An 8,922-nucleotide genomic window follows, 5' to 3' on the forward strand; every position below is an offset into this window, starting at 1 on the left:
CAACTGACATTTTGACCGGTGGTGTTAAAATAGCAGCAGATTTTACCGGTCAAAGTCCGGTAATTACCCGATAACGGAAACCCAGATCTGAGGTAAGCGGGGCGGCTGCTGAGTAGCTAACTCACCTCTGCCTGGGCGAGTGCGCGTGCTCTCTGGCTGCGCGCACATGTTGATTGACAGCATGACAAAGCGGACGCTTGAAATCTATTGGCTGAAGCTGACCGGCGCTTTTTCGGATAACATGGGGGTCTATGAGACGAAGGCAGGGCTCATAAATACATTTTTATATTGCTTTATGCTAATATTATATTATAGTATCGAACCAGACTGACACATTTAAGCTCTGTTAAGAAATGATACATACATTGTAAATGAACGGAAACTCCGGACACGAGCTTTAAGTTAGTTTCGTTTGCTGATGATACAACTATTTCTTGCACTGGGAATGATCTCCAGGCATTAGAGCAGGAAATGAATACAGAATTGAATAAAATTAAAATGTGGTCAGATAGAAACAAATTGTTATTAAACTTGGGGAAAACCAAGTTAATGGTGTTTACATGGGAACAAATGATGTTGAAATTAAGTTGGATGATAAAATTATTGAAGAAGTAAATGAAATAAAATTTTTAGGAGTATTAAAGGGCAACTTCGGTTTTTTGACACCTGGACCTTATTTCTAGGTGTGTGCATGCTCATATACTCACTCAGACAAACATCGTGCAGCTCGGAGTCCTTCAGAAGTTATTTAGATCCAACCGATGTAGAAATACAGCCGAAATGAGCGACTTTGCAGAGATTATGTCCCGCACTGAAGCTCCATTGCCGTGGCCCCCGCTAAGTGCGGCTACATCGTTTGGATCTAAATAACTTCTGAAGGAGTCCGAGCTGCACGATGTTTGTCTGAGTGAGTATATGAGCTGCACAGTGAATTACAGCTCTGTACATTAGAATGTAAAAACATATGATCAATTTTATTCAAACACCAAGTCTGATTTTTTAAAAAAATCTGGTTTTAGCTGAATAAAGCAGATAAATGGTTTTAGCAAATATAACAAAATGTACAACCTTGTTGAAGCATCATTATTTACAGAACCTCTTCTTGGAATCACTTCTCCACAAATTTAATTTACAGTTTACCTGTCAACCATTTGGAAATGATATACTAACATATTCATCAACAGAGTTAGTTCAATGTGTGAGCTTCACTCTCAGTGGTTGAGACTTAATGGCTCTGTTTCACTTTTAAAATACATTGATTTGATATTTTATCTTCAGTTCAAACGGATAGTTGATCAGATCAGAGAAGTATAGATCAGAGTGTTTCCCTCTTTTCCACCTTCCTCAGTATAGACATTGTGGAGACTCTCCATAAATCTGGATGCAGTTATTTGTCGGTGGTGGTGATGAAGTCTCCTCCGTTGCTCAGTCACCGTGAGTGGTTTCTACTTTGACTTCTGAATAAACTGTTTCTTCAGTGGCTGCTGGAGCTGTCCTCCCTATAAACAAATGTTTACAAGGATTCACATCATGATTTATTTTAAAAAACAACGGTTCCATAAAGTTTCTGAACATTTCCTGAACTTTACTGACATAATAAATATCAATGGAAAAAGACTGGCCTCTGATCTCTCTGTTTTTAAGACGATCTTGTTGAAAATATACATACAGAAGCAGACATGGATGTAGACGTCTCGTACCTTTCTTTCCTTTTGCTTTACATTTACTGGGGATTACTTGAGCATAGGTCACTTCATCATCTGAAATTCAGGAAACAAAGTAAAAGGAAGGATGTCAAACTCTGCAGGTGAACACATACCAACATTTCCACCTTTGTTTTCTAATTTGCTGTTGAACTATTGTTAAACGTTTTGGTTCCAGCTTCGGAGAACAACAGCAGCTCGGTTATTTTTTTAAGTTCCACTGGAGGCTGAACATGCAGCGAACAATCCTGCTCACTCTGTACAGCAGATGTCTGCTGCTCTTTACCAGTTGGTTTAATATGGAGAACAAATGTATGTTTGACAGATCAAAAGACAGATCATCTTAGTTTTGTTCTAATCAAACCTTGAGATGATGTGGTCTTCACATCAGCATAAACAGTGCTCTCTTCTGGTTCCTTCTTCTTCTTCACTGTGAGAATGAAATAAAATTCACTCATTGTGGTAGATAGTTGTACCATGGCAAAATACATTTTTATCTGCAGCATTTACACCTTATGACATTCGATACTCACCATTTTTGACCTTTTCAAGTTTGATTGAAGAATATGTCACATTATCAGATTCACCTGAAACACAGTTTTATATTTTGAGGTTACTGACTGTTCCAAACACTGACATTTAACTGATTATCTTTATATCCAGGGATCGCTTCACAGTGATGAACATCACTGAGTGGACAGCAACATTGTTGGAAAATAGTTTGTATTAAAGCTGACCTTGGAACGGAGAAGCGTATGTGTTGTATTGATCTTCCAGCTGGTTGCTGCTGTGGTCTGTAGTTTGACTCTGCTGTGAACTCTGAGACCTGTTAACCCTCAAAATATTTTAATAGAGAAGATTCAGAAACAAACTACAATTTTAATTTGTTGTGAAGAAAGAAAGAAGCATCATACCAACCTGTTGAAGCAGGAATCTGTGAAAAAGACATTTCAGATCCATTCTTAAAAAATCTCGATTGTTTAATCTCTAATTTGACACATGATCCGAAATCAGAATATATCTTTTGATTTGAGAAAAAAATGGTGAAAAAAGAAATAGAGGACTGACCTTTTGTCTTTCTGCAGCAACACAATAGCAGCAGCAGAGAAATAAGCAGCAAAAGTCCACAAATCAACCCAATAGTCCACATCGGAAACTTTTGTCTGGATACAACTGTAGGGATCAATGGGTTTTGAAAAAACAAATATATTATCACGAGTACCAATAATCATAATTACTACAGTCATAGTAACAACAACGACAACAACAACAACAACAACAAGGAATGAGCAGATGACTTACACTGAACAGCCATCCAGCTTTGTGCTGATTCTCTTCCATTGTACTGACACTTGTAGAAACCTTCATCTGATTCTGACACTGCAGAGATCTTCATCTCTCCTCGTCTCTCATTTTCAATGAGTTTGTTATTTTTGTAGAAAAACACATCAGAGGGAATATTTCCAGCCTTCATGACACAGAGGAGAGTTACAGACTCTCCCACAGGTACAGGATACACAGGGCTCACCAGGATAACGCCATCAGCTGGAAAACAAAGTTCAGTTCATTCATTAGAAGGTGAGATGATGAGGATGGAAAATACACACTGATAAGTTGGTGTTTTTCATCCATCTGTCCATCTTCTGTAGCGCTCCATCATACTGAATGTTCCAGGCTGCTGGAGTTAAATCTCAGCAGACTCTGGGTGAGGGCAGAGGACACGCTGGACAGTTCAACACTTCATCACAGGACAGGAAATCAAACACATTCACATCACACCAGCTGTGGTTTTCAGTCACCTTTTCTTTAAAATTACACTTTGAGCTGCAGTTTAGGGATCAGCCTCAAAACTCTCAACGATCAGAGAAAAAGACAACTCACAGTGTGTGGAGATATTGACTGCATTGCTGAACTCTGTTCCAGACTCACACCAGTACACAGCTTTTCTTGGAGCCTCATTCTTAATATATGTTGATCCATTGATTGTAGCTGGAGGAAGAAAGCTCAACAGCGAGTCGTCAGTCAGAAAGCGGATCAGCCTCCACTGGGAAGAGCTTCCTTCACATGTCAGTGAGAGAGATTCAGAGGTGAAGTGTTGGACTCTGTCAGGATTCACTGTGAGAGACGCTGATGGATGAACACCTGGACAAAACATCAAGGCTCAGTGAAGGATGGCATTTCTATTGTGGCTGCTGGAAGACAACAGTTCAAGAGTTCCAGAAAGACAAACTGACCTGAAGACCAGACGAATGTGGGACGACTGTGTTGTGTGTAAATCGGCGGATCCCCTCGTCCAGCTGAACATGCATATCCTGCTGTGTGTGTCTGTCCATGAACTGTGAAGGAATTGTTTGCTGTCCCACTGCTGGTACCAGGTAGAGGCTCATAGGTGTAGGAATCCTGAGAGTTTGGAACAGCTTTGAACCAGTAGAAGCTCCACCCTGCTGACGGAGGCTCAGTGTGACAGATCAGAGTGACTGAAGCTCCAGGAATCAACCATGATGGAGACACAGAGAGGACGAGCTTTAGTCCTGGAGGAGAGAGAGTATTTTCTCAAATCAAAAGGTAAAACATGTTGGCCTGGAGTACATGATTCATTCATACCTTGACTGACTTTAAACAAAAAACAAAAACGACTTCAGGTGTCGAATTGTTTTCTCATCTGTTCATCTTGTCTCACACACACACACACACACACACACACACACACACACACACACACACACACACACACACACACACACACACACACACACACACACACTCATGAAATCTGATGTGACTTAGTGACTCATGTTTTTACAGTGTTATTTAGATTAAAGGTCGTGTCCGCTGTTTCTGTTCGTTTCCAACGTACATAGGCGGATCTCGGGGGTGGCTACTTGGGCTCAAGCCCCGGATGTTTTGTCAAGAGCCCCGGATCGCGGATCCGAGCTGGTCTGAGTATAATGTGCAGTACTGGAATTCACCAGAGAGTGGCAGCATGCGCTGGAGAACAGCCGCAGTCTGCCGCCTGTCCAGAAGAAGAAGCCTTCACGTCTGTGCGCGCGAGTCGCTGCTTCTTGATTCTACTGCTAACCAGAGTCCACTCATAATGGACATCTGAAGCTTTTCAAAAAGTGGACGTCGCCACCAGCAGCAGCAGCAGAAGCTGCTACACAGACTGATGTTCCCGGTTTGCTCGCTGGCTGTCAGTATTGTCCATTAATACCAACAACAGCACCACCGCACTGAAAATGAAAGACAGCAAGATCAATGTTACATTCCAGGATAAGACTAAAAACCCTTTATGAAGTATGAATGAAAAGTATTACTAGCAAATTGATTAAAGTATTCATTGTGCAGGAAAGTGCTCCCTGTCAGTGCTTTGCCATTATATGGGATGTTTTTGGATTATTATACTGTATATTACTACTGCAGATGTTTAAGCTTGTCCTAATTTTAGCTCATATGCACACTTTTGAGTGGTTCAATCAACAGTTAATCATGATGTATTTTTCAGCTAATCCAAGGGAGTTTAAAACAGTTCATTTATTTGAAGAAGAGGGAGAATTTTCTAATCTCATCAAGAAACATTTCAAACATTTAAACTCAATATATCAGTATGTTTCATAGGTTTTATTTCTAAATATTTTTATTTATTTTAGTTCATTTGTGAGTGAAGAGGAAGGCAGGGGATGACCCACATTTAACATTCCAAAAAAGGCATGACAAGACATGAGAACAGCTCTGAAATATTGTATTTAAAGAGTAACGGAGAAAGAAGAGAGGACGGAGTGGAGGAAAGTGAGCGGAAATGAAAAGGAAATCATAAAAAATGTGCAGAGAGAAGAGACAGGAGGATGAAGACAGGATTTGAGGACAGGACAGAGCAGTAAAGGATAGCAGAGGTGCCAGCCAGGATCACAAGGAGCCTGCAGTAAGGAAATACTGTCAGGAATTTTATTTCTTTAGTTTATGATCAGTCTGAATAACTTTTGTATTTATATTTTTTTCTTTCAGTGGACATGAGGCATAAAACAATGACTTCAAGGCTGCTGGTGGTAAAACATTTGCATCATTAAAGGGACTTAAGGCAAGATTTGTGAAAAACTACACATGCATTTCCACTTTATTCAATCCTAATGGGTCGTGAAGCATAATTTGGTGCTGTTCAGGGTCTGAATTTCCCGCGCAGTCGTGGGGATGTGACGTAAATTGACGCTGTATGCGCGTTGCCGAACAGGAAGAACATGGCCGCCGTGGACGCGGACTCAAACACTGCTGGGATCAGGGGCGGGCAGTGTTGCCAACTTGGTGACTTTCTCGCTAAATCTGGCGACTTTCCAAAGCCTCTTTTCGACTTTTTTTTTCAAAAGTAACTAGTGACAAATTTAGCGACTTTTCTGGTGCTCTGGAGACGTGAAAGGACGTCTCCGCTGTCTTCAGCAAGCAGCGGGTGCTGCTGTGAGCCCCTCCCCCGTCCCACGGCACTCACAGGCGGCCAGTCTCAGCAGCGCTCCCTGCTGCAGTCAGAGCAGAGAGGAGACCCACACCGCTCCTCCACACTTCAAATGAATCGCGCGTGCAAATACGCCGCTGCTCACTTGCTGACAAACCAAGAATCAACAGAAGAAAGTTCATCTGTCGTTTCATTTGTCCGCTCTCCCAGTATATTATATATTTGCTCCCTGTCTGTGAATCCAAGCAAGAGCCTTGCCGCCTTAATTGGCTGGTGGCTGCAGTTACCCGCGGCGCCTATCGCAGCAGCACTGAGGTAAATTTTGAAAAGTTGCTTTAAGTCCCTTTAAAGGGTCTGATTTTTAAGTGTTCTCCGTGCCTTTCTCAGCTTTCAATTGGTGGTAAGTTGATGTAAAAAAAAATAAAAAAATAAAATAAAGATAGTTTAGTATGCATGGCACAATAAATGCAGGAAAAAAATAAATCGGCATCTGCACCCTCAGGGCTAAGCCCCTGATCTCCGAGAATCCTAGATCTGCCCCTGCCAACGTATATTTCATTTTTCAACAGAGCTTAAATGTGTCAGTCTGATTCGATACTACAATATAATATTAGCATAAAGCAATATAAAAATTTATTTATGTGCCCCGCCTTCGTCTCATAGACCCCCATGTCATCCAAAAAAGTGCTGGTCAGCGTCAGTGAAGAGACTTCGAGCTTCCGCCTTGTCATGCCATCAATCAACTTGTGCACACAGCCAGAGAGCACGGCCGCTCGCCCAGGCAGAGGTGAGTTAGCTCCGCAGCAGCCGGCCTTACCTCGGATATATCCATGGTCTGCTGAACATCCACCGTAAACAGCTAAACATGGAGGATGCTGTAGGACTCAGAGGCTCTCATTTTCACCTGACAGATAATGCATGTGCATCATTACAGGGGCGTGGCTTGGTCGCTCATGAAAGCAGAGGGAGGGGGAACCTCAAGACGCTGGATTAAAAAAACTCTCTCTTTCAAAACTCTGGACACGAGCTTTAACTTGACTCCAAACATGTCAAACCTCACATGTAGGTGTCAATACTATGAAACAGGAACATTTTAAAAAATATTATCCTTTAAAGACATTGGCCTTCAGTTAGTTCTGCCAATAAAGACAAAAAAACCCCCAAAATAGTACTCATGTACAGTTGAAGGACTGGACTGGCAGCGCAACAACGTCATGGCATTAGTTAAATTATGTTAGATTTTATTATCTCATTGTCTGAATATCAATCTAACAAACACAAGAAAAACCAACAAGCATCACTTACGTAACACTGACACTGTGAAGGCTTCACTCCATCTGGTTGAAGAATCATAGTCATCTTTGCGTGTGGCCATGCATTCATAGTCTCCATTGAAGGACTGAGAAGCAGTGAATTTTAAGACATTTTCATTCTTCTGTTGAAGTGGTCCTGAGTTTCTCCACCAGTAATACCACCAGTCAGTCTTCTCTCCTCCCTGGACCTCACATGTCAGAGTGATCTCCTCACCCTGGAATATCTGAGACCAGCTGGGTTGTCGTGTTATGACAGGCTTGTTGGTGACTGTTTCCACCAGATATGAGGAAACAAAGACAAACACACACATTCGTGTCATCAGGATTTCTATGTTTATCAAGAAAAATTTAGTAATAATCAAAATACTGAACTCACAAGTTATCTGAATGTACGCTTCATCACTCATGTCAGAGAGATAACCTGATGTTTCTCTCACTCCTCTGCACCGGTAAATTCCTCCTTTAGATACCTCGACTTTGTTGTCCTCAACATTTGTCTCCGAGTTGGTTGATGTTTCTCTGTAAAACTCATATTTCCATCCATCAGAGTCTCTCACAGAGCAGGAAAGACTCACTGAGCCTCCGACTGAGATGGTTTTGGTGCCTGATGTCAGTGTAGCCCTGGGTTTCTCTGTGGATGGAAAAACAAGACGCACCTGTTAGTAACTCTCTGAAAACTTTGTGTTTCTTCATTTTTACATTGATTTAATTCTTAAACAACTTTTAAATTTATTGAGTTCATTGTGAAGTACACACATCTATTAACATACATCTATGTCAACAGAAATGAAATTTGACTGGCGTCTTGTGTCATGTTATCACAGCTACATTTGAATAATTCAGATAAATGTAGCATTTCCTGTTTGTAATGTATTTTCTCAAGCATCCATTTATTTCATTAATCATATTTCTAATAAATAACTGAACATACATCTTAAAGTTTCATTAAGAGGAGATTGAAATCATTTGACATATTCAAACACATTTGTATAAAGGAATGCAATAGTTACTTTGCCTCGTAATTAGTTACTTTAAAAGCAATGCAACTCAATGAACTTTTTTTGAAGAAGTATATCGAACCAATTACTTTTGAAGAGTAAAGGTGCGTTCACACCGGACGCGTTGCAAGCGTCACAGGCGTCGCTTTTACATTCAACGTCTATGGTGGACGAGCTTCAACGCACCTAACGCGTGTCAGACGCTTTTCGAGCGTCGCTTTCCGAGCGTTTCGAGCGTTGGCGACACGTGTCACGCGCGTCACGCGTTGCAGGCGTCAACGCCTGAAGTTGGGAAAATTGAACTTTGGAAGCGTCAACGCGCGCGTCATCCAATCACAGACGAGGATTCTGAGCGCTGACGCGGGCCAGGAGCTCGTCAAAATTGGCCCGGGGGAGGCGGAGGCTCGCCTGCGGGCCCGCCGCTGGGGTGACGCGCCGCACCGGGGGGCGGACCCCCGGGACCGACT

At 41.8% G+C, this 8,922-nt stretch overlaps 1 protein-coding gene and 1 long non-coding RNA gene across 2 annotated transcripts; both read right to left on the minus strand.

Moving 5' to 3' along the window:
* Nucleotides 1–1,694: 1,694 nt before the first annotated feature.
* On the minus strand, nucleotides 1,695–2,540 carry LOC115385997 (uncharacterized). The gene is made up of 4 exons (XR_003931239.1): nucleotides 2,441–2,540; nucleotides 2,237–2,290; nucleotides 2,068–2,133; nucleotides 1,695–1,760 (listed from the first exon to the last, which is right to left on the minus strand). It is a non-coding gene; the product is annotated as an uncharacterized LOC115385997 (long non-coding RNA).
* A 71-nt stretch (nucleotides 2,541–2,611) lies between these two features.
* Nucleotides 2,612–7,519, minus strand: LOC115382509 (uncharacterized). The gene is made up of 6 exons (XM_030084252.1): nucleotides 7,450–7,519; nucleotides 3,938–4,234; nucleotides 3,585–3,845; nucleotides 3,006–3,248; nucleotides 2,772–2,876; nucleotides 2,612–2,637 (listed from the first exon to the last, which is right to left on the minus strand). Exons 1-6 carry the CDS (start codon nucleotides 7,517–7,519, stop codon nucleotides 2,612–2,614), a joined length of 1,002 nt encoding a protein of 333 aa, XP_029940112.1.
* Between the last annotated feature and the right edge of the window lie 1,403 nt (nucleotides 7,520–8,922).

This window comes from Salarias fasciatus, chromosome 3 (assembly GCF_902148845.1).
Source record: "Salarias fasciatus chromosome 3, fSalaFa1.1, whole genome shotgun sequence".
In the NCBI taxonomy this organism is placed as follows: Eukaryota; Metazoa; Chordata; class Actinopteri; order Blenniiformes; family Blenniidae; genus Salarias; species Salarias fasciatus.